The 25,835-nt window shown below is 48.6% G+C and overlaps 1 protein-coding gene across 10 annotated transcripts in view; it reads right to left on the bottom strand.

Annotated features, from left to right (window-relative positions):
• Positions 1–11,826: 11,826 nt before the first annotated feature.
• The window catches only part of Rgs6 (regulator of G-protein signaling 6), a 651,590-nt gene continuing 637,581 nt past the window's right edge, over positions 11,827–25,835 (bottom strand). For 5 of the 10 annotated variants that reach the window (XM_063262367.1, XM_039112785.2, XM_063262370.1 and 2 more), the window contains 2 exons: positions 23,313–23,379; positions 11,827–15,867 (listed from right to left, as the gene is read on the bottom strand). In XM_063262367.1, the coding sequence (XP_063118437.1) occupies positions 15,698–15,867; positions 23,313–23,379 (237 nt within the window). In that variant the 3' untranslated portion in view covers positions 11,827–15,697. The remainder of the gene's footprint in view (positions 15,868–23,312; positions 23,380–25,835) is intronic. The other 5 variants (XM_063262368.1, XM_063262369.1, XR_005505572.2 and 2 more) reach the window with 4 other exon arrangements.

Raw genomic sequence — 25,835 nt, 5'->3', positions numbered from 1 at the left:
TCTCCAATGGCCAGGGTAGTAGATGGGCTGTTTGTGTTCTTGGTTAGAGAGAGAAGCAGATGAGCCAAGTCAAAACCCAAGCAGAGGGAAGGAAGGTCAGTTTATGTCAGTCACCTGCTACATGGAAGGGAGGATTTCAGTGGCCAAGGACTCCATTCTCTAAAGGGATGGCAGAGTCTGCTATCCTGAACTAACCTCAGACCGTTCTTACAGTCTCTGTGCTTTGCCTGCCCTGGGGTCTCACCTCTGACTGGCGTGATGGAAAATGTTCTGGTTACCCAGAGGAGTGAGTCCCTGTGTCACTGATGGCTTGGGTTAGAGCTCTGCTTAGCTGGCCTGTCAGATTGGAAAGTAGCTGCCCAAGGATGTGAGACATGGCTTCCCCTGCTGGGTGTTACGCTGGACTTCTTCCAGACACATGGGGGAAAGGCAGACGGTGGAGAAAGGTTTGTGGAGAAACCTCTAAGGGAAGTGTGGGTACTTCAGGTGACACACAGGCCCATCATTCTCTCTTTTTCTTCACTGCTTTCAGATCTCTGGCCTGTGAACGCTGTCTGGGTATATTCTGTCCCCTGAAGGTATGCTGGCTGAAGAGTCCATGTTCATTTTGAATGTCCTCACCCCTGGACCCCACATCATTTCTCTATACGCCCCCGCCTATCTGGAGCAGCAAATGGTGCTTCATAACACAAAGGCCTGAGAGTCAGTTCCTAACCCACTGCACACAGGTGCAGTGAATTCACTCCTCCCTGTGGCCTTTGATAACCTCTCTCTCTCTCTCTCTCTCTCTCTCTCTCTCTGCCTCTCTCTCTCTGTCTCTCTCTGTCTCTCTCTGTCTCTCTGTCTCTCTCTGTCTCTCTCTCTCTCTCTCTCTCTCTCTCTCTCTGTCTCTCTCTGACTGGATCCAGCTTCTTTCCAATTGGATTCTCTGTGACAGCTGAGCAGTTACAACTGGAGCTGTACTAAAGATGCGTGTCATTGGAGGTAGAGTAGAAGGGGACAGTGCTCAAACTGGGAAGGATGCAGGAGAAAGGCCAAAGATGAGCTCTAGTGTGGTCAACAACGCAGGTCTCTAGAACTCTGGCCATGTTTAAGCACAGAGTACTCCATTTCTCCTTTGAAAGGTTTTGTTCTGTCTAGATTTTAGCCATAATGGACCACCCTAAACAATTACTATGTCAAGATTTCAGTTTGCCTGCTCAGAGAACCTTTCTTAAAATAATTTTGTATGAGAGTCTCCCCATGTAGCCCTGGCTGTCCTGGAACTCACAGAGACCTAACTGCTGCTGCCTTTGCCTTTGAGTGCTGCGATTAAAGGCATGTACTACTATGCCTGGCTTTCTTTTAAAAATATTTTAATTAAAAATTATTTTATGTGATGAACATGCAGTATAGAAAGAGGGCATCAGATCCCCTGGAAATGGAGTTACAGACTGTTGTGAGCCACCATGTAGATGCTGGGAAATGAACCCAGGTCCTCTGCAAGAGTAGCATGTCCTCTTAACTAACAGTAAGCCACCTTTCCAGATGTTTAGATAATTCTCCTTTGCTTATGAATTTTACTTGGCCATAAACATAGAATTCTGAGAAAAATTATTGATAAGGCTGTATCCCCCCGAGCATTTGATGTATTGATAACTTAAGGCTCCAACGCTACTGCCAAACAGGATACCTGTCTACTGGAACAGTCCTTCCTGGGGACATCAATACAGATGTGCAGGAAGGTGACTTGAATGGACAAAACTGGGGCACAGCCTCCTGGGCCTAGGGCCATCTTTCAAATCATCCTCACTACTTGGATCACATGGATGATTCCAGAAATAAAAGGGAGGCATTCTGGGAACAGAGGTTAACACAGCACCCACATGTTCCCCTTTACCTGGAAGGCATAAGGCACTCCGGGGCCTCTCTGCCTTTAAACAGGAGCCTAGATTGAGGAGTCAGAGCAAGTCACTGTCACACTCACTTAATTGCTAATATCAAGATTACTAACACATTAGGTCTATTCTTCTTGGATTGTGAAGGGGTGCAGATTAGAGGCTCTATGGAACTAAGATGTTAGGTAGATTCAGCGTTGTCCTAACGATGAGGAAGAGGAAGACACACTGATCCCTGCTCTGTCTCCATCATGGGCTACATCATGGAAGGACATGTCTCTCATGTCTACGTCCGGAACAATATTGTAACAGATACTTGTTTTGTTGCCTCCCCCCAATAAGTTCCCTTCCAAATAGCTAAAACGAACGAAGGGGCTGACGGTCCTGGAGACGAGAACATTTTATGAGATTACAGCTGAGTCTAATCTGCCGACAGCACATTAGAGGAATCGCATTATTGTGTTGGAGACCTGGGTCCCTTTGCTCTCAACTGTCACTGTTTGTTATCGTTATAGGCTAAAGGGTGATGTTATTGAGTGAGGATTCTGCACGTACCACCTTGAGGGAGAGCAATAGAATTCTTGTTTATTCCTGGGAACTCTGTAGGTGTGTGTGGGGGTGGGGGGACAGGCATTCCCATATAGCACGACTATGCTTATGTAGACCGGTAGATAGATCTGAATTGGTCTTCTAAGATCTGGAGGGTATATCCCAAATATGGAGGGTAGAATTTTTGCTCCTTTTGGGGAAAGGAAAGCAGGAAGAGCCTTCCTTAATTGTGTTCCTGGCAACTGAAATGTAGTGTGCAGTCATTCACCTTGAACTCCGTGGAGGAGTTGAGTGACTGCAAATCAAAGGCGTGTGATCATCAGATCAGTCCGCTAATGAGGTGGTTCTATGGGAGGCCCTTGAAGCCGGCTGGCAGCCTCTAGACGTCTTAGCTGTTCCAGGGAGGAGTGGGAAGGATGGGTGGGGTGGCAAATGAGGAGTAGAGGAGTAGTCAGTCCATCTAGGCTGATGGTCTTTATTGAGCTTTCTAACAGCATGGAGCCCTCACATCCAAATGGGCTCAGCCTTTATTGCCTAAGTTTTAGGGAGGTGGAGAATAGTTCGATCTGAAGGTACCTTGGGGAAATCTGGGTGATGCTGCAAGTCTATGTTCTCTCTGTGTCTTTGTTCCTTTCAGACTTCTGTCCAGGGCTTTTTCTGTTGCTCGAAGGGACACAGTCCGGAAAGTCCATCCTCATTTTCAATGCCCTCATCTCTGGACCCCACATCATCTCTCTCTATTCTCACGGACAAGGACTGTCATGTCTGACTCCTACTGTCTTCCTCTATTTTCACCGCTGTCCATCCAGAGGATCCCAAAATGCCCCTCAGAGATGATCTCCAGCATTCAAGGATACCCCTGCCTCCACACTTCTGCCTGCCGGTTCAAATCCCGTGTAGCCCCCATGGCCACACCTGGACTCTTCCTCAAAAATGGATGATACCTGAACAAATGGACTCTGAAATGTGCTTCCTGAACCCTCTCTCCCTCATTTCACCCTCTGCTGTTCCTGCGTGCCTACAGATCTATTGCCCCTGGTCCTCCAGTCCCACCCCAACAGCTTAGGACAAGTTTAGAATACTGCCTCTCCACAGCGCCTCTCCCAGTCTTATTTCTCTGAAATCTTTGGTCCCCATGCTTCCCCTCCAAGCCCATATCATAGACTTGCTGTAGGGCTTCACGTTCTTCCACAGCCTCCCTCACCGCTTAGCCCTCTTCAGAATCAAGACACCACATTGGTGTCTTTCATTGGTCCCCTGGCTCTGACCTTTCAACCCCAAGTCCACTCCAGTCCTGAACATGGTTCGTGCTTCGATCACAAAGACCATCTTCTGATTGGTGCCTGACAGCCGGGGGTTTTCATGTGGTCTGCTCTTCATATCTTCTGCCCGGTGAGCATTTTATTTCTATGTATGTCTCTGGCTTGTGTCATGATAGGTTGGCTACATGTTGATGCCTTCTACTAGAAGGTGTGGTCTTTAGGGACAAGAACCATTGTTTTTACTCAACTCTACTAGCATAACACCTGCCCCATGGCAATCTTGATAAATACTGCTTCTTTGTGTGTTTGGGAAGCATATGTAGGTATAAGCTTAGGAGGTAGCCTTTGGGTGTCATTTCTCAGCCACCATCTGCCTTGTTTTTGGTGCTAGGATGTCTCATTGCCTCAAGTCTGCCAAACAGGCTTCACTGGTTGGCCAGAGAGCTCCAACAATCCACCATTTCTGCCTTTCCAGTGTGGGGATCACAAGCTTGCACAGTTAAGCCTGGTGCTTTCCCCACCATAGGCTCTGGGGATCAAACTCATGTCCCCGAACTTGCAAAGCATGTGCTTTACTGACTAAGCTATCTCCCTAGCCCAGATATTATATTTTTAAACTTCCTAGGACTTGCCTTCCATCAAGCAGGCCCCTTGCGTCATTGTCAGCGAAGCGGCAAAGCTCAACCTCAGCTCTCCCTAAGTTTTTCTTGGGGGGAAAGATTCCCTCAGAGTCCCTTGTCAGTTTGTCCTTTCTCCTTTGTGGTGCCAGATGCTGGATGGATGGTCACTCCTAGTCTGCCACACAGGAGGGAGGCTGTGATGGGGGCTGGGAGATGTGGGGTAGAGGGTGGGGGTGTGGGTGAGGGAAGGAGGCAGCAGGGACCAGAGAATATCACAGAACGCTGTGTGAACTGCCAGCAGCAGTTCTGTGGGCTCACCAGCTGGCATGATGGGGAACAGCCAGAGGGAAAGTTCATGTTTTTCTGCCCAAAGCTGAGAATTAGGAGGGCAGCCAGTGGTCTCAGTGCTGACGGTTTGGGAGAGAGACGTGTCAAGGTCACCTCTGCTTTGTGCCTGACCGAAGGGAGGCATTATGGATGTTGTGTGTGTGTTGCAAGCCACTGGGCATGTCTAGATAGCTAATAGCATGCTTCCACAGCAGAGCGAGGGAAAGATCCACTAATCCGATTTGTAATTTATCTCTTGGGTTGATCCCAGTGTTTCCCTTTGTTTCTGACTTGATGCATTTATCTGAGGGCTCAGTGAGTTCACCTTGGCAAAGTCTTGCATGAATAGAAGCATTTAACTTAACAGATAAGCACATAGCTCATAGTCCTCTCTCTCTCTCTCTCTCTCTCTCTCTCTCTCTCTGTGTGTGTGTGTGTGTGTGTGTGTGTGAGTGTGTGTGCATATGTGCATGCAGCTGCTTTAACCCTTAAATGAGGGACTTCCTCTCAGGAGGGGAACACAGAATCGGTTTCTGAGTTCTTGCTTTTGTGAAGGCAGTAGACAGAGAGAGCCTGCTGGGGTGGGGAGAGGGCAAGGAGCTGGTTCAGAGAGATTCTGGAGACAGTCAGATCGCAGCTCACACACTAAGCTTTTCTTTGTTTCAGGTAGGTTGGGGAAGAGGTGGAGAAGAGACAGCTCTGGGCTTCTCACCTTCTCAGAGCCATATGGTTCCCAGGCACAAAGAACTTAGACGGCATTGAATCTAGGGTTTCCTACCTTTCTAGGCACCAGGGTTACCCAAGAATGGTTATCAAAGTGGTAGGTTTCTTGAGTCCCCTCCAACCTCCTGGTGTTCTGGGGTGAACTTCACCTAGGGGAGCTGTTGCCTTCTCAGCTGCCTAAGGATACAAGGCTAATAGTGCTGGCCCAAGGTTAGGATAAAGTCTTCTGACTGCCACCCCGATGTCCCCACTCACAGCCCAAGTGTCCCGGGGCTTACAGCTTTGGGAAGCACCACCGCTCAAACTGGATATGAGAGAGTGTTGAAAGCATCTTTGTTTGAAGATCACAAATCCATCTAATTACATTAATTCCTACCAAGAGCGTGTAAGGGCTTTAATTTTCAGAGTAGGTCAAGTCAGCAGAAATGGATCACTCACTGTGGGATGACCTGGTACCTTCCAACCCTGTTTTTGGTACCATGCAGTTTCAAAGTCTTCTGTAGCTACCTCACGCCACTCTCCCTACTCACCAGCCCTGTTCCTGATGACTTAGAATAATAGGATTGGATTCCTTTGCATTTTATAGCTCCCCCCCACCTCTCTCCTCTTCTCTTCCTCCCTGCTCTCTTTGTTCTTCCATTCTCTCTCATTTTTTTCTAATAGCTTTTCAGGCACATGATTTGCCATATAATCCACGCACTTAAAACACATGCCAGCATTTTCAAGTCTGTTTACAGAGCCACACTGACATCCCTGCAACCAACTTAACAACACTTTTATCACTCTCCCAAGGAAACTCCATAACCATTAGCAATGGATAGTTGTTTTCAGCTCCTCACCATTCTCGACCTCCTTACTCCTGGATAACAGTTAGTCTACGCTCTGTCTCTACAGAATGGTCTTTTCTGGACATTCTATGTTTGTGGAACCATCCAGGACAGAGCACTGTGTCCAGCCCAGCTTCTTTCACTTAGCATCATGTCTCCAGGCCGGTCACAAAGTCATTGTATGTGTATTGTATCTTCTTTATATTTTTACTGCCAAACAATAGTTCATCTCGTGGACATAGCACATCTTGTTTTCCTGTGTACCAGTTGCCAGACCTGGGCTCTTTCTAGCTTAGGTTTATTAGTAGTCACACAGCTCTGAACAGAAGTACTTTACATTTCTGTATGTTTTCATTTCTCCTGGGTGTAATAACTAGAGGTAGAGTGGCTGAGTCATGTATTAACTCTAGGCTTAAACTTTTAAAAAAGTGTCAGACTTTTTCCTAAGATGATTCAGCCTTCCACATGCTGTCCCCACCATTTACATCTCGGTATAATAGGAGAGTTTCAATTTCCCCACAGACACCTGTTATTATCTGTCTTCTTTGATATTGCTAGCCCAGTGGGTGTGAAACAGTATTTCATTCTGGTCTCAATTTGCATTTCCCCTGTGGTGCACAGTGCTGGGGGTTTTCTGTGCCTCCTGTCCATTCCTGTGTCTCCTTCAGAGAACTCCCCATAGCACTTCTGCCTGTCTTAACTGCACCCTTTCTCTTTTATTACTGACTTTCAAGAGTCTCATCTTTGTCCTAGATGTATTTGTCAGTTCCATGATTGTCAAATTGTGCCCCAATCTGGGGGTGTCTTTTCTTTTTGTTGATAGTAGCCTCTGAAGCAAAACAGCTTGTAATTTTGATGAAGTCCAGTTTCTTTGTTGTTCGTGTTTGGTTTGGTTTTTCTCTTTAGCTCTTTATGTTGGAGAGGGGGTCATAGCTAAGACGTCACCGACTAATTCACAGGTCACATAGACCTATCCGTTGTTCTAAGCCTTTCACAGCTGAACCTTTTGATCTCTTTAAGCTTATTTCTGACTATGGTGTAAGACAGGGACACAGGGTCGCTCCTCCTCAGCTTCTATTTAATTGATTTTCCTGGCACGGTTTGTTAAGAAGGTCATTCTTTCTCTTGTTGAACTGCTTGGTGTACACCCTGGCAAAAGTCGACTGTGCATGTGTGGGTTTATTTCTAGACCCTCAACTCTCCTCCTTAGATCACTCCTCATCCAATATCGTTACCCCACCCTGAGTACTTGTATCTAGGCCATAAGTTTTGAAATGATGCCTTTCTACTTTCTATGCACATCTGGAAGAATGCATTCTAAGGGGGGGGGCTGGAATTTGGCTGAAAAAAAAAAAAAGCCTGACCATAGGGGCCAAGGACCTTGGGAGACTTTTCAGACTGGGAGTTGAGGGATGTCATTTTTTTTTAAAAAGAGATGTATTTAAGTTCACACCAGAAGAGGGCATCAGATCTCATTACAGATGGTCGTGAGCCACCATGTGGTTGCCGGGAATTGAACTCAGGTCCTTTGCGAGAGCAGGCATTGTTCTTAACCACTGAGCCATCATCCCTCCAGCCCTCAGGAATGTCATTTTCATACCTTGCCTGCCCTGTGTAACACTGTGTGAGCCACTCAGTCTGCTTTCCATTTTGTGGTGGGTGGACTCTGAGCTAGTTGACTATGGAAGGAGTTTTTGATTCTAATATTCTGGAGGAGTGGAAGTCTTAGCTTGCTTGGACCACTTCTATCATGGGATTCTATGACTTTGTATGCATATATGAGTGTGTGTGTGATGCTTGTTTGTATATGTGTGTGCGTGTGTTGTGGTGGTGTTGGCAAATGTGGGCCACAGTGCTGTGTGTGGAGATCATAGGGACAGTACTGGGTGTCAGCTTTCACCTTTTCCATCGTGTGTGAGACAGGGCTTCTTTATGCTGTGTAAGCCTGCCTCTGCCTCCCATCTCTCAGTAGGGATACGATGGATTTATAGACATGTGTCCTGCTCTGTCCTTTTCTTACATTGGTTCTTGGGATGCGAACTCAGGACATCAGGCTTGTGCTTTTCCCCACTTTTATTCATTTCCCAGCCTCACAGACTTTCATTCAACTTGGAATTTAGGTGAAGGACAGGACGGGGACACACACACACACACACACACACACACACACACACACACACCACTCCAAAACACTCCTAAGGTTTCTCTCAGCGGTAACTTACACAGATTCTCCCTGACGTGTGATTATATATGATGAGGATTCTAGCTTACACTGTCATGCTACAAAGACTACCAAAGTCATGTCTGAAGGGCTCAGTGATTCGACATGGGGCCTCAGCAAGGGCCAATAACCAGGATGGTTCTCAATGCATGGGATAGAGTTACATTTGTAAGTTCACAGTGCAGCTACAAAATAAAGCTGTTATTTAGAACCCCTGGATTCTGTGACCATCAGTGACTTGGCTTTACCTCTTTACCTGCTTGGCTCGTCCATGGGCTCTCTGCCAGTGCTTTGCTGCCTGTCGCTGTCCTCACTGCTTTCCCATGTCCATCCATTCGGAGAAGGCATAGGGAGCTGCAGAGTTGTTAGGAAGGGTCCGCCCACCAACTGCCATGCTCTAACTGCAGGGTAAACAGTCTCCCTCTCAGTGAAGCAACTTTGTCTATGCGAACACAGAACCACTGCCAAATACGAAGGGAGAATAACTCCACAAGGGAAACATCCCCACCACTCCCTTCCAGCACCCTACACTCTGCAGTGCCTTTGTTACTCTTTGTTTCCAAGCCGGAGCTTCTATCAGATGAATAAAGCATGCATTCTCTGCGGGCTGCAGGCCTTGGGACTATGTGCCTTCTCAAACAGGGGTTCGAAGACTTCAGAAGGGTAAGAAGATGGCGTTGGGCTGAGGAGCGTGAGGAGGCCAAGGAAGCTGAGGTGCTTGGTTGTAGTGGGGTCTTGTGCTTGAAGCTTTGCTCCTCCAATCCTCTCTGCTTTGTCCCCCCCCCCCCCATCTGAGCCTCCTGAATAAAAACAAAATGGCCAGGTAAGCACTGAGCCCAGAGAGAGGAGACAGACTCAAAGGTCACCTACAGTATGGTTCCCTTTATGTGGCTTTCTGAAAAAGGCAAAACACAGGGTCAGAAAACAGATCAATAGCTGCCAGGAACAGAGAGTGGGGGAGGGATTGGCCATGGGGGCACAAGGAATGTTTGGGGCGATGGACTTGTTTTTCTCGTGGATATTGCATCATTGTGTAAGTTTATCAGAATTGATAACACTACTCATAAAAGGGATGAGCTTTATTACAAATGAATTACAGCTCAGTAAACAAGCAACAGAACGAACACACACACACACACACACACACACACACACACACACACACACACACACCCTGCTGAATTCTCTCAGTGCTGACCTGCACGGATTTTCCCTGAGGTGCGTTCATGGACAAGATAGAGATATCCAAGGTTTTGGTTTGCTTTTAAAAATCACAACCCGCTCCCAACTCTTTCACCTCCCCTTAACTCAGACAGCCTTTCCATGATGTAATGGGAGAAAGAGGAAAGGAGGGTGATTGTCTTTGTGGTCAGCTATTGAGAATTAAAGCCCTGGGGGTGGTGAACGGGTATCTTGTCTCTATAATGTTCTCAGGATGGAAGCCCTGTCTGGTCTTCTTGTTCTGGGTCAGGGGTCTGAGTCTTTGGCCTGAAATGAATGTGAGCTCAGAATCCAGATCCCAGGGAAGACTCCATGTAGGACAAAAGCTATTGTTGACGGAGATGTAGTCCCTTCTCTTCCTGCCTCCATCGGGGTCTGAGGGAAGAGAACCCTCCTCAGTGGCTAATCACTCTGTTATTACTGAGGCACACTGCTGGGTATCCACTGAGGTCATCCCAGTGACACAGCGAGGGAACTAGGCTCTCACTTGGAGAAGACTGCAAGTGGTTTGTGGCAGTCATAGGTGAGACAGTGCCTGCCCAGACCAACAAGACCCATCACCTCTGCGCTGTTGTCCCAGGCCACAGGGGCACAGGGGACGGTCCCAAATCCATCTCAGATGTGGTGCTCAACACCAGACAGTATTTCAGGCACATCTGCTGTGTGTCAAGTTCAGACTCAGTTGTTCACATTAGTGTCTACGCTCTTCTCCTGGGAAGCAATGTTCAGTCTTTGCAGTCAGGAGCTGTTCCCTGGTTTGTTTGCTGAAGCAAGCCAGGCCTGGGCAGTCCAGCTTAGGGTTCTGAGGAGGCTAAAACAGGAGGGGTATGCCAAACAGAGAGCTCTGCCCAGCTAAGCTCCTCCCCACCCACCTCCTTTATGTTATCTAGACCCCGAGATCTCCATGGCTGTGTGGTCAGAGGCAAGGACATTCTGGAACCTCTACTCTGGGTACAAAAAGTCAGGATGAAGAAAGATGAGAGCCCAACAGCTGCATGCATTCATAGCACCATCTAGGGAGCCTGGAGTTTCTGGCGAGGGAGGGACCAGGCTAGGCAGAGAGCTTTGTGATTCCAGGAAGGAACATGTCTGAAGAAGACCTGGGTTTCCAGGCTGTCACATACCAAGAGATGGTTTAGGATTAGAGGCCCCAAAAGTACCCTGGAGGCTGGGATCAGTAAATAACAGAAAGCTTGTACCAGGGACAGAATAATCTCTTGCCTGCTAGGTCAAATGTCGTGAGGAAGGTAAATGAAGATAGGAAGTAGTCAGGGTGACTTGAAGACACCCTTGGGTGGGAACAGCTCTTTGGGATTTCACTGGTCCTCTCCCAATTCTTGCCCACAACCTGAATCTGAACAAATCTCTATCCTTGGAGGTAGGTCGAGTTGTGCGTACACCTAGGGTAGCATTTTGCTAGACAAAGGTTGTGGAAATAAGTCAGATGGTAGGCTGGCAAGGAGCTCTTCCCTGTAGGGGTTGGCTGTCCCTGAGGGAGGCAGGGAAGCAGGTGGGTGGGCCAGGATCTGAAGAGAGGGAAGAATATGGACTAGAATGGGACACATGTAACCTTGAACCTGGCCTTCCTCATCAGGAAAGCTGTAGATGAAATGGCCCTGGCATGGACAGACAAGATGTGACCGATGACCCGATCCCCATCTCTGAAATCACTCCCACTTCCAGAAGGAAAATTTCCGCCCCTAAAGCGTGCTGCGAGGTGCCAGCCTCATCATTACCAGAAGGTCCTTGTTACTTTGTTCTCGTCCCTCTCTCCACAGCCCGAGTTTTCAGGCTCCTGGTGTCCTGCTGCTTTGGCAGTGGTGGGAAAATGACATTGTCTGTCGCTCAGGAAACCAAGACTCACGGTAAGGAGCAGTCAGAATGCAGCAGACTTTATTTAAGAGGGCATCAGAATGGTCCCTGGGTCAGTCCTGAGTATAGACACCGCAGGGCAGAATGACCACCCAGTCAAAGGTACTCTGGCAAAGTCAGCACTTGTAGCCTTTCAGTGACACAGCCATCCCAAGCTACTGGGATGATCCTCTTGTTCTCTCTTGCTTTGGTGTCCTTGGGAGAAGGAAACCAATACATGTATATGTGTGTAGTGGTGCTGGACAAGTAGCGATGAAGCAAACAAGACAGTCGGGTCATCTTACCCAAGGAACCCCACACCAAAGAGACACACGGGGCTAAGTGGACTTCAGTGGGTTCAAGTAGTTGTTTATTTTTAGACTGTTTCCAGCATGTTTGGTCCTGGGGTCCAGTTCCCCAAATTCCAGAAAAATAAACTAACGAGAACCACATGCACTAAGAGGAGGCCATTCCGACGTGTCTGTTATCATGCGGTGAATGGTCATAGGCTATAAGACAGGGACCCTTGGTGTGGGCAGGGCTCCCCAACCCCAGACAGCTGATAGCAGCTACCTCTGCCCCCCTGTCTGAGGCTTGGGGAAGACTGAGGCCTTGTTATTTGGATCCTGCCACCTCAGGGTCCCAGGCCCTTATTGCTACATTTGCTACTTTGCTACTTGATGGCCCCTGGGTCTTGCCCATGGGGAGGCCTTATCACTGGGTGGCACTAATGAGTAGGTTGCTGGCGTCTGCTGTTGCCTTGGTTACATGAACACAGGCCTCTTTCGGAGAGTCCAGTGGTGAGTTATTAGCAATTTATTTTGACCACTATTCAACTATTCCAAAGTCCTTGCCACAAATTCATCTCTCAGCCAGGTCCCCTTGGAGGCTGGTGACACATAATTTCTCTCCAGCCCCGGGCTTCCCAGTTCCTGGAAGTTGCTGGAACACTTTCCTCCAGGAAATTCTCCAGGGCCCAAAGATGAACAACCCTCAGTCCTTTCCCCATTCTGGAAAGGCTTCTTGGTGCTGGCGTCTGAAGCCCACACATGCAGAACAGAGCAGGAGGACTCATTTCAGGAAAACCACCAACTTTCACAACAAGCAGGGGGGGTCGGGCATCTGGTTCTGTATCCTGTTGGTGAGGTAGTTTGAACATCCCAGGAATCCCATTGGGCATGTCCCAAAGGTTTGACTAGTCCCAGCAGCAACTTAGCATTGTAAGAGGCCCTTCCTGGGGGCTAGCCAGGTACCTAGCTACTGAGCAGTGGGCAAGCCTAGAGAAGACTAACTTCACTGGCAGTTGGTACCTCCTTTATTTCTGGGGTACAGCAACAGCTTGCAGGGAGGTGAAACAGACATGTCGCTTTCTAGAAAGGCAGGTTGTTTCTTCTGGCTACCTGGGCCAGCCTGGTGTCAGGGCGATTTCGGGCATTTAAATGTAAAGTCTCCCATCTGCACTCTTGCCAATTCAGGAGACATTTATGTCAGCATTTGCTTCCCTGCCTGGGCCTGTCTCACCTGCTAAGACTGGGGAGCTGCCAAAAGGACACTTGTTCCACAAGTCATTATAGGGGTAGTCTCCTCTCAGACCATATGTAGCTAGGAGAGCCTACCAGGCTTCCAGGGGTCAGAACGGGGCAGAGGAATTTGCTTTGCTGAGGAATGATTTTGTCTGTGTGTACCAGGCCAAAGGGAAGCTGGCTGAGATTCAATTTTTCAAACCTTTGCATTATAATCTTGCGTGTCAAACTGTCTTGGGCTGGTCAACTTGGGTGGACTTTGTCCTACTTTGTTTTCTCAGCTCCTTGCCTGATCTACTGAGGCACACACAGTGGCCATGTGCCTGAGCTTACCTGGGAGTTGAGGTGGGGGTGGGAGTTTATTGATCTGGGCTTGAATCCATCTAGAGTGTCTGTCTGTCCTTGGTTCTATTGAACCTGCTGACTGTCCTGTCTGCTTCTCTGTCCCCTGGGGGCTGGGGGAGGTTAGAAGCTTGCCTCCTGTTCCATCTAAGAACTAGAGTATACCTGGCTCTGGGTGACTCTGAGCCCAGTTTTCAGGACAGCACAGTGCAAAACCAGCAGACAAGAATTGGTGCAGAAAAGGGCACAAGAAGCCATGGCCAAGAAATTTATCCTACCCAGGTTGCAGCCTGGCTTAGAATGTGTTCTGTAGACCATAGAAGGGCCAAGGGGCAGCCAGAAGCCTTGTCCTTCATGACTGAGGGCATGATGTAACCATTGTTTGAGAAAATCAGATGCCTTAGTGTCAGCATAGCCTAGGGTGCCCTTAGAAGAGAAGCTTCCTTTGGGCACTGTTGGATGGAGATGAATTTGGACTACAATTTTGTTTAGAAACTGGAGGGTTCTATTTCTACATAAGAGGAATTTTATTTGTTTGTTGTTTTATTTCGTTTTAAGTGGAGTTAGAGAGAAAGGGCCAGAAGACTCCATAACTTGGGTTGTGTCTTCACTTCTCCCACTCACTACTCATGTGGCTACTTCTGTTTGCCAAGGTTCAGTGGGAGCATCTGGCAAGAGTCTGGGTGTTTTCAGTCACCTTTAGAGACACCTTCTGATCTCCACCATGTCTCAAGGAGAGAACAACTGACCTGGAAACAGATGTGCTGGCCAAGAATCTGACACGGAGGATTCCCCTTGAGGGACCAACAGGACGCCTGTGGATCAGTGGTTGTGTAGAAGCCAGGCATGGACAGGCTTTGCAGGTGGGAGCTGAACAGATGAGTCACATGATGTACCCAGAAGGCTGAGACTGAACAAACACTTGGACCTTGGGTCACCAGCTGGTAAATTTGCTTACATAAGCAATGTTTGCCAGCCTGCCTTCCTTCCTTCCTTCCTTCCTTCCTTCCTTCCTTCCTTCCTTCCTTCCTTTTCCTTCTCTGTTTATATACTCCCAAGGGGGGAGTTTTCACCTACGGCCAAATAGAGGGGCCAACAGGTATTGGCAGGGCAGGTGTGTGTGGAAGAATAGAGGGGCCAACAGGTATTGGCAGGGCAGGTGTGTGTGGAAGAATATATTTGAATTTAAAAGCATGTTGCCTAGTACATCTTCGTCTGAGGGCATTTGGTGATCCCAGTAACAATGACAACAACTGTACTAGCCACCATTTGCCAAGCACCTCCTGTGTGCTCATTTGGGACCTATGTGGCACTTTAGGTGCAAGACTTCACAGCCAGGCTGGCAAATGGTTATTCTGACACACCGGAAGAACACAGATGTCCCTTTGCAGACTCTAGCACATTTTGCTTTTTTCTAGGTGACTGGCTACATCTAATAGGGTGCTTTGGCTGGGTCTTCAGAATAAGGTTGGGAAGGGAATTCTGTGACTCTGGTTGGGACTTGTCATTGCATATTGTGTTTAAGACTCAGGAATAACTGAGCCCTAAACCAGTGAGAGTCGGCCAGGCCTGGTAAGACATTGCCCTGTGCCAGCCCTACAATCCATCCACCTCCAGAAAGTTCCATCTTGGGCTGCCATTGGGATGAAGCCTAATGGCCCCTGAGTTCATGGCCATGTTTATTGCGAGCCAAACACAAGGGAACAAGTCAAGGTGCAAGGGGCAAAAATCAGAAGACAGGAAGTAGTAATATTTTTAAAAGATTGTCACCCGAACTTTCAGTGGCTGAACAACACACTCCACTATCTGTACTGGTGCCTCTTCAAGCCAAGGACCTTTGGACATTTGATGGGAACTGGGGCTGGCCACCACACCCGTGGAGACTTATTTAAAATGTGGTCTCACAGAGGGTGGAGAGAACTTGAACGGTCATTAGGACTGAAGATGTGACATTTTGTGTGAAAGCAGCGTCCGTCACCCACCCGGTATACCAGTGGGGTGGCGGAGGGGGAACAGATGGCAGTGAGCACTGCCAATGCTTTAGAGAGAGTGGTAGGGAGGTGATGCTTAATACTGTGTGCCCAGGGTCCCTCTGAAGTTTGCTGGATTCCCCAGACGACTGGACAGGTGAGTTCAACAACATCTTGAGTGATAGATAGTCAGACAGGAACCCCATGAGACATTCTCTGACCCAGTTAGAAATGGACCCTTGTTGAGAATGAGCATTGGTGTGTGGCTGTACAAGAGAGAGGCTATAAGCAGGGCCTCTCCCAGCTGGCCCAGCACCGTGGATTCTTTCTCTCTGGTCTCCCCATTCACCCACCGCAGCTTCCCACCAGTGCCCTCCATGGCCCTCACTCTTTCTCCTTCACAGTGACCAAATCTCCCCGCAAGGAAGCTCTGTCGTTGGATGTGGAGCGTCGCCTGCCCGGGTGCTCTGTGGGCCCGGGCCCTGAGCCTGGGATCGGGGCGGTCAGGAGGACTGCATCAGGCCCGTAAGGCGCTTGCCCGCCAGCGACTTTCCCTGCAGAGAGAACCGACAGAGACCACACACAGGTGTGCAGACACACAGAGGGACAGAGACAGAGAGCCAAACCGGTGAATTAATTGTTTTCGGAGTCACTCTGGCCAAAAGATCAACCACCCATCCCAGCTGACCTTGTGGATAGGGATCTCTCTGGGTAGAAGCCGCAGGTAGGGACAATTGAGAGAAACAGGACTTTGGGCAGGTTACGGGAGTGAGTGTGTGTGGCTAGTACTCGTGCTGGGGCATGGAAGTTCTGCATACCAAAGCCTAGTTATTAAACCCTCAGATCCTTTACTGCCTGTGGGCTGCCCTTCGACTTGACTTTACTCTAGTGTGTAAGGAAAAGGTAGGCTGGGGAAGTCTGAGGTCAGGGATAGTTGACACAAACAGACGATCACCACAGATCCGGGAGATCGGAAATTAAGGAATTAATTAGTCATGGGAATCCTGAAAAACCATGACACAGGATTGACACCGAGGATTTGGGGACTCTTGGCTCTAGGTGCTGTGACTGTGAACATGACTGGGACCTTCAGTGTTCTTTGCAAACCTCAGAGGTGTCAGAGAGCTGCAATCTCAAAACCTTTGATGTTCCTGATTCCCCACGGGCAGTACCGGATGATGGGTCTGAACTGGGAAGCTACTGAATGCTACTTAAATCCTATGTGGCCATTATTCTCAGAATCAAAGAATAAACAGGACCGTGAAGCCTGGTCCATGAGGCACAGAGATCCTGGGACAGTCTTAATTATCTGCATGCTTTGGAGGGGGTGGGGGGTTGAGGAGCCTATGATCTGGGAAGGAATTCAGTGCTAGAGAGCAGGAGGAGGCACAGGATGAATGAGGCTTGGTCACTCCTACTATTTCCTTGGACATGGTTTCTACTTGTCCCTACACCCCCTTTAGAGATTCCTACTATAGGACATGGATCTCAGGGAAGAGTGTGGCTGGACCCCAGGCAGATTGATCGCCATGTCTGGGAAAACATTCAAAGCCCATCCTGCTATTGACAGTGGGTCAGTGACACCTGTCACCATCTGCAGAGGGCAGCAAATGATCCCCCACCAGCAAGGGCTGTGGAGTTTGGCAGTGAGAGTGCACGGGCCAGCCGTTCCTCATGCTCATTTCCAAGTGGGGTGTGGGGGCTCATTTTGTTTACTGGGCTCGGCTGCACGTAAGCTGGATGTAATTAAAAAAAATTGATCTGGTTGGTGAAGCCTACTGGGGTACTCAATAGACCTGCTGATTGATGAATTGATGGGTAATGGGCAGAGCTAATAAACGAACAAGAGCTTAGAGCTGCCAGGGTGCATGGCTGTGTGTCATCCAGCTCGGCTCTATATGGAGGGATGCAGTCAGCCGAGCTGAGACAGCTGATGGCATGGATGAGGGCTTGTCCAGAAATGGAATTGCCTCAGAAGCTGTCAGAAAATCTGTATCTATTCCCCTTCTTCTTTTCTCTTTCCTTTCCTTCATTTCTCCCTTATCTTAAAAAAAATCACAAATTCACACACACACACACACACACACACACACACACACACACACACACACACAATCTTCCCCACCAACCACCTTATCTCTTAGTCTTCAGATAGACTAAACTCAGCCTGCAGCAACCTATGTTTATACTAGGCTAAAGATTTTTCAATCAGCTTTAAAAAATCTTGGCGAGTTCCTGTGTCAATCATGCTCGTGTGCGCGTGCATGTGTGCATGTGCGTGTGCGTGTGTGTGTGTGTGTGTGTGTGTGTGTGTACACATGTAAGTATATGTGAAGTTCAGAGGGACAACCTCAGGTGTCTTTCCTGAGGAGGTACTTGTCCACCTCAGTTTTTGAGACATGGTTTCTTATTGGCCTAGAACTCATGCTGAGTAGCCTAGGCTGGTTGGCCAGGGAGCACCAGGCACCCACCTCTGTTCATCCCTGGTGCTGGGATTATAACCACATCCATCTTTTTACATAGGTGCTGGGTATCAAACTCAGTTCCTCATGCTGGTGTGATAAGTATGTTACATACATAGCCATCTTCCCAGCCCATCCTGTCAGTCTGAGACTCTCTAAAAGGAGAGCCAGTCATTTAGTAGCCATCTACTAAAAGGACAGCCCCACAGTGCCCTCAGAAGACAGACAATAGCTTCTAAGGCCTCCATTCCAGCCTAGCTCTCACTCTCCAGGTTACCCTTTCTCACACGGAGCAGGGAACATTTGTATCCCTGTTGATCCATTTGGGAATGTACCTTCTCAGTATAGGCACAAAGGCAGGAGCCATAGGGTGAGTTTAGACTCCTTTTCTGGAAAAACATGAGTCTAAGGGCCCTTGGGGGTGACAATATCACTTCCTGTCACCTTTGTTTGCCTCTGGTCACAGGAAGGTATAGACTATTGCTGCAGTGACCACACATTTAATCTGGCTTCTCCTCCCCTTCCGCCTTTCCTCTATCAGGGCCACAAATTAAACATTGTGTACTCAGATACCTATGCCTGAGTTGCACAGGTGAAAAAAAAAAACCCCACTAAATCTGAATAAAAATGCGTGTTAAGAACTCAAGGAAGGGAAGGTTTACCAGTTGTCCGAACCCTCGTTATAATTCCATCTTCATTGGTGAGGTCATTTTGGCTACAGAGGTGCTGTGGGTAGGCAGACTAGAGATCTTTTTCCTGGAGGATTGTTCTGAGTAATTTCAACCCTGAGGCACCCCCACCCTTCACCTTTCCAAGCTCTAAAGAAATCCTGACTGGATTTGGAGGCGATAATTAATCTCTCCCTGCCAGAACTCAGCCTCATCGTTCTAACTCCAAGGACTTGTGGCCAGAGTGCAAATGGTGGCCCCTCCCCTTCTTCCCCCATCTCTTCATCTCTGGGAACTTCCAGGATGAGGCAGGTAGCTAACTAGCCCAGGAGCTGCTCCTGGGATCAGTACCTGCCTTTCAACATCCAGGTGGTGGTGTGTGGCCTTTTGGTCCCTCTCTTACTGCTGAGCTCACACATTTACTAAATGCCAGTTTTGATGCTAAAGACGAGGTCAGGAGGGTTTGGGATGGCTTGGAAAAGACTCTGCTCAGCTGAGAGGGTATAGCTGCAATCCACCCACCTCACCATCACCTGAGTGAGCGAGGCTGGGCTACTGGCTGCAAGGAAATTAATCACACAGGAAGCAGTCAGGGCTGGATGCCTGGCCAGGAGCTTTGGGGGAAGAAATCATGAGATACCCCCTGGCTCAGCAGCAGCCTGCCTTCTGAAGAGCAGAGACTCCTGTGGTGTTCAGGGATCAAAGTGAAATCCTAGAGGCGAAGCTATCTGTTCTGAGGTGAGCTGCCCCAGAGGCTATGCCCAGTGGGTTTGCAGGCTGCTTCAGGCACTTGCTCTACCCAGAGAGCCCCCTCCTGAACCCTCTAGGGGTCTTTTCTCCCTCTACTTTGTTCCCCATCCCTGACTCCAGCAGGGATGATCCTGAAGGAAGGGGAGTGGTGAGTTTGCCCATGCCTGGCACTTGTAGAGTTACAGAGGCAGCACTGTTTCGGGGTGTGAACGTGTAATGTTCCTCAGTTCTGGTCAGTAGGGTTTGGATTGTGGTGCCAGAGAGCAGCAGCCTGCTCAGCCTGAGGCCTTGGCGTAGCTGAGCGAAGCAGCAGAGACTGTTTGAAAATGCTATTAGCAGGGAGCCTTTGTCCAAATGAGAAAAATGTACAGTGATTAAGAACTGAACTGTGGAAGGTACCTTCCAGAGACACCAAAGCTTTGCACACAGACAAAGCACCTTTCACCTTTCACACCTGGCAAAAATGTAACACAGGAGAACTTGGGATGCTTAAATTTCCTGGACCAAGGACTCCAACACCCACACATTCAGCCCCCCATCCCCAGTGGATGATTTCAGCTCTGTGGCCTTGAAGATGGCTAGAAACCTGATAGAAGGTGTTAGGGGATCCTTTGTTTCTGAAAGAAAATGCACAAAAGGCATAGCTAGCTCCATTTTGTGCAGAGCTGGAGGACAACATGCTGCTGGACATGCCGAGGCTCTGGGCATCGCACCTCTACATAGTAACCAACGAAGCATGCATGACCCCGTGACCAAGAGCTTTTGCCATTTACTTACCTGGGAGACTGGGGCTAAGAACCTCATTGGTTGAGAGGAGAGCTATGGCTCATGGGAATCCCTGGGGGTCAGAGGGCATACTTGGCACAGCAGGGCAAATACCTAGGGTCTTAGGGTAGGGGAAACCCTTTTTATATAAAAGAATATGGACACTTTAGCTGATAGAATTCCCTGGTTGATTTTCTCAGTCGCTCTAACTGAAGTTAGAAATCTGCAGAATATACCAAATCGAAATCTAGGCTGTAAGTAGGGTTTGCCTGCCCCTGGGAGAGAGGAGTGGCACTGAGGTGGGGGAGCATGAGGGACTTCATAAGGTGATGGGCTGTAGGTTACATGGGAGTATGCATTTGTCAAATTCATGGAACCCTGTATTTCAGACCCGTGCGTTTTATCATACGCAATCACAATTCCAGGGAGAAACTGTAAGAAATAAGATTAGAGAGGGGAAAAAAAGACGATCCGGCTGTCTCATCATGGCCTAGGAGTTTCCACTCCTGAGTCTTTGTTAGTTGCTGGGCCATCTTTGCCTTTCTAAAAACTGACTGCTCCCTCCTCCCACCTGGGAGAAACTCAGATTCCTCTGGGCAGGACTAATTTGGGGCGCTATTTCTAGCTTCCATTGATCCCAGCTGAACCCCTTGGTGTGACACACAGGCATTTTTCATCCTTGCTAATGAAAAGTAGTGTTCTGCCAGATTGGGCACACCAACTCAGAGGTGGGCTGTCCTTTCAAGGACTGTGAAGGTCGTCTATGAGTTGACGGTGCTCACGTTTACAAGATGGAAACGTGTAGATTTACAGGCTCAGGGGACGGGGGTGGGCAGCCAAGGAGAGAGGTCAGAAATCCACCCAGCCAGACGCGAAGGCACAAGTCCTAGTGAGGGGTTGACAGAGAGGGAGACGCAGAGGGTCTGTCTAACTTCATCGGGCTTTTGGTATCCTCCCTGTCGCTGCATGAGTAAGGCCAAACGATCGATTTGGATAGGATAAATATGAGGAATTCCATGACGTCTCCTTTTCCAACGATATTTTAGAGTGCCGTGAGAGAGAGAGGACTACTTCTTGAGACGGTTCAAGTGTCTGAGAAACTCTGGCACGGGATGGTAGAGGGGCCTGTACTTAGAATAACCTCAGAGCACCTGCAATTCCACATCTTCTCTCAGCTTGTTCTGACTTTGAAAGGCAAAGTGGGGCTGAAGACATAGAAAGGCACAAACAATGGGATGCACTAAGGACAGCCGGGGCTGCATCCACGGTGGATCCAGACAGAGCGGCACCGGAAGGAAGAGGGCATTTCTGGGCTGTTCCACCCTGCCACAGGGAGACCGGCAGGTAGGAGCCCCATGGCAAGACCCAATCCTGGGGTCCGACTCTTCCAAGGCTCTCGGTGAGCTTTTTGAACTCTCCCTGGGCCTGAAGGGTATTATTTTAATTTGTTTAAAAGTATTCTTTCTATTTGAGTATCCTATAAGGCTATATCGCAAGGTATATCTCTAAGACTTGGTGCATATGGATTTGCAGCAGGTGTGGCTGGACGTGCCAGGTGAAACCATCACTGTGCCTTGGGAGCATCCTGTAGAGACTTCAAGAAGGACAGAAGCTGATGTAGTACTGAGTTCTCTGAGGTGGGTCAGGCAAAGTGAACTTGCTCCCTTTAGAAATGACCCCATTTCATGTCATCATAGACCAACTGCCCAATTTGGAATACCCCTGACAGACTCTGGAACTCTCCCTGAATGGTGTTCATGGACTCTGGTTCCTGCCTGTCACCAAATCATCCCTTAGGATGATTTTGTACTTGCAGAGCTAGCTAACCGTTGACTGTCAGTGAGCTGCGGGAGACCTTCTTCCCTATCCCTCCAGCTGCACAGAGTCTAATCTGGAACCAGGCAAAGATGCCAGGGAAGGTGAGGGCTTGATATTTGAACCCTGGCATGGTGGCACAACTCCCAGACATGGACTCCCGGGCCTCCTTTTCCAAGCTGTGGGTTTCCATCGCCCCTGCTGCTCTACCTCCCCTGCAGTGGAAATTGCTCCCCTCACCCCAGACTTCAGGGAGTCAGACTTCAGACTTTAGTCTCTTCTCCTCATTCCAGTGGAGCAACCTGCCCTTTCCACTCTCGGCTTGCAAGAACTTCTTAGTGGTCTTGGGAGAGGAGAGGGCATTTTGCTTGCAAAGCCTCTCAGTAGTATACATGCCTGAGACCTGCACAGTGTCTGCCTCATGCTTTCTTCTTCTCCTCCTCCCTAAATGTACATGGGGATCGAAGCTCTGGTTTACTCCAAATTAGGCAAAGGCCAAAGACTCAAGAAAACAGGGATGCGGCTATGCTGCTATTGGTAACTTGGATGCTTCTCCTTTTCAACAGGGAAGTTCAAGTACGTGCAAGAGAAGCTTAATAATTTGATATTATGGACAAGAGAGCAGAAATCACTTGTGTGGCACTGTGAGATTCTCCAGGGAATCTGGGAAGACTTCAATGCCAGCTACTTAAAAGCACCTTTCTCCTGCAAACACATATACATTGGCTGGTATCCCTAACTGCAATATCTAAGTCAGAGTCTAGCGGGCAGGAAGTCAGCTTCCTGATTTGCCCCTTGCCCTCCTCTGCCCACCCAAAGCAGAAGACTTCATGGACATCGATGTGTGCTTGGAGGCATGTGAGGAGAAGGCAGTTCATTTCTCCTTTCTCTCTACCACCTTGGCTGCAGTTCGGCATTTCATGAGCTAGGCGTTCTAACCCTGGAAAGGGACAGGTTAAGCAGCATTGTCAGGGCCCACCTGGATAAGACCTCCGGCCATTGAAATTAGCTTCAAAGAACCTTACTACTTGTCTTTCCCTGCAGACTCGTTTCTCATATGGGGATATGAGGGTTTGGACTTAGCTGAGGATTCAGTCCTAGGCTTGTAAAAGGACAGGTTCTGAAAGCTTTATCAAGGAGAGGGAACCTACGGATACCGCGATCAGGTTTGAACATGTCTACAAAGCTGTTAGGAAGTGGGTACCCTGAGATATGAACTATAAGGCTCCATACCTAGGATGGGACTTATTAGGCATTGCCTCCAGGACAAAGGATTCATGTTGGCAACATCTCCGGGATGCTCACCTCCTTATTTCTTAGGAAAAAAAAAAAGAAAAGAAAAAAGAAAAACCAACTAGATGCCCCAAAACATGGATACCAAGAAATGTGTGCCACTGACTGTCTGTGGGACCAAGACATGAGAATAGGAGCAGTGAGCAGACAGACAGACAGATAGATCATTTCTTCTGGATTGGGGAACACTGTCTATGCAGAAGAATCCCCAAGGTTAGAGAGAGTACAGTCACTGGGATCACTCACCCACTGCTGGAAGGAAGCCACCTCGGGGGTGAAACGCGGCGGCCATTCTGAGTCTGCGCCAGCAGCACTAGGCGATTGTGTTTGGGGGAAGGGAAGTGAAGAATAACTTATCCAGCTGAAACCGCGAAGACCCGTGGCTTCAGAGGTGCCCCTGCCCAGATACAGATACAGCCATGACAGGCATGCAGTCCATGCACGGGCGCATGCAGGCCTGCAGCATATGGTGGCACGTGAGCCGTATACTGAACACCGCAGTGTGCATCCAAAAGGAGGCACATGCACCTGTGCACACACACCTGTGCATACACACGTGTATACATATGTGCATGTTCACAGAGCAGACATTCACGTAAGCATCTCATGCAAGACACAGAAGCAGCTATGAGGCTAATGGTGGAGATTTTTACATCAGCTCCCAGCCGTGCCAACCTTTGACAACAGTGCAAACCTGTTTGCCTTCACACACACACACACACACACACACACACACACACACACACACACACACCCCAAATTCTCCTCAGGAAACTCCATTTGTGTCAACCCTGTTTCTTCCAATGCCATAAGCAGTAGGAGCCCACACCCCGGGGACCTGGTTTATGGAGATGTTTTAGAGCGTTTCCCTGCCACTTGCTTCTGAGTCTTTCAAGAGCCTTGCTGTGTAATAAGTGCTTAAAAAAATAGAAACCTCTGTTTATCTGGCAGATGGAGCAACTGGCCTTGGTGAGGTTGCGTTGCTCTGGGTGGCTCCAGGAGGCAAACAGCTGAGAGGTGAGTTGCCCTAGAAATGTGGCTGCATGGTATGAGGGCTATGCTAGGAGGCCTGGGCTGTCCATGCTGCTTGGGGGACAAAGCCAGTCCTGGTCTGTGTCTGGGATAGGGAGCCATCTTCATGTCCTAGGTCTCTATGGAAGCCCAGAGGCCGAGTCTTAACAACACGGACAGTATTTTACCTGTGGCCCGTCCCACCTCTTACTCTTGTGTTGATGAGACTCACAGCCCCAAGGCTTCTTGGAAAGTCCTTAAGAGCTAGGAAGTAGGTCATGTGCCAGAGGCTGGCCTCTCGGGCACTGTAGTCCCTCTCCATTCCCCAGTAAAGCAGAGGAGCTGAGTTAAGTTTAGAGGAGGCCAGGAATAATGGCTCCCATTCACCGAGGAGTTATCATTCCCATTATTGTGGTAAATGTACTTTGTACATAGCATCGCTTTCATCCCCTGGACTCTAAAGTCACTACAGCAATACCTACCTCACAGAACTCTGTTGCACATGACATAAAATGATAAATGGAGAACTAAGGATGGCTGTGCTTCATGAAAAATATACCAAATGGTTGTCAAGCACGTAGTCTGCCAACAGTGTGCTCTGTGTAAATTTCACGCCTCACCATTTACTGTTCTCTCTCCTTTATGGTGGGGTAAACTGAGGCCCAGAGGATCTTCTCATGGTCATCCAATGGGTAGAGTTGGAGAACCAACATCCACGCCACGCTATGCCCATCGTCACATGGTTGACACCATGAGTTCTCAGGAAACAGCAGCTGTCACTAATCCTATTCTCATGCAATGCTGACCTAAGCTCTGTGACGCAGGATTTGTTTTACCCCTCAGGTCCACGAGTGACTTTTACAGGTTCTTACATCAATATCAGGATGAGTGGGGATTCCATTTTGGCTGCCTGCTTCAGATTTACTTCCTCCTCTGAATTCCAGTGAGCTGTAAAAGGGCATGGCTCACAGGGAGGAAAAACAAGCAGGCCATCTGTGGTAGGGGTGACAATGCAAGTGGGGACATGTTTCGGCCAAGCTTTTGACATTCAACTCTAGGTAGTTGGTACAGCTTAGGCACAATGCAGCTCCACTGTCTAGTTAGGGACACATGCCGGGGTTAATTGGCTAGGAGCAAGAGCAAGCTAGAAGGTTCAGAGAAGCCAGGTGAGAGGGGCCAGTCAGTGGCCACCCAAAGATACACCCCTGCTGGCAAGATACACCACACCAAGCAGTCCTTGTTGTCTCTGGAGGGCATGGCCATGAAGAAAACCTGACACTAAACCTAGAGGAAGCTACTGAAGGGCAGGGCGGGGCTACTCTGGTGGTTACCACCCAACTCATACTCCTTGGTGGTCTTTCTCATGATGTCCTATGGACCTAGGAATTAGGCAAGAGAGCTATGATTGAGGACAAGCAAATGATGGGGCCTGAACCTCTGTATCATTATCAGGAAAACCTCCATGGAGTATATGTCTTCTGGTCATGATCACCCACATAGGATAATGGTTGCCTCCTTTATAGATACTCTGGAACCTTATAGAATCATCCAGGGCAAATTCTGCCTGCTACTTTTACTGTAGATGGCAGGGTATTGTTTTTGCTTCTTGTTGGACAGCCTGTGTGTCCCACAAGACATGGAGGTTCCATTAGAGCCTGCTCTTTGTGGAAGAGATGAAGGTCAGAGGCATATGGATAAATCCAGACCCCAGCAACCACCAACTCTCAACTTTCTTCCATGTTAAGGAAAAAAAAATCT

Source organism: Rattus norvegicus, chromosome 6, assembly GCF_036323735.1.
Source record: "Rattus norvegicus strain BN/NHsdMcwi chromosome 6, GRCr8, whole genome shotgun sequence".
NCBI lineage: Eukaryota > Metazoa > Chordata > Mammalia > Rodentia > Muridae > Rattus > Rattus norvegicus.
This window is presented reverse-complemented; position numbering and strand designations above follow the sequence as displayed.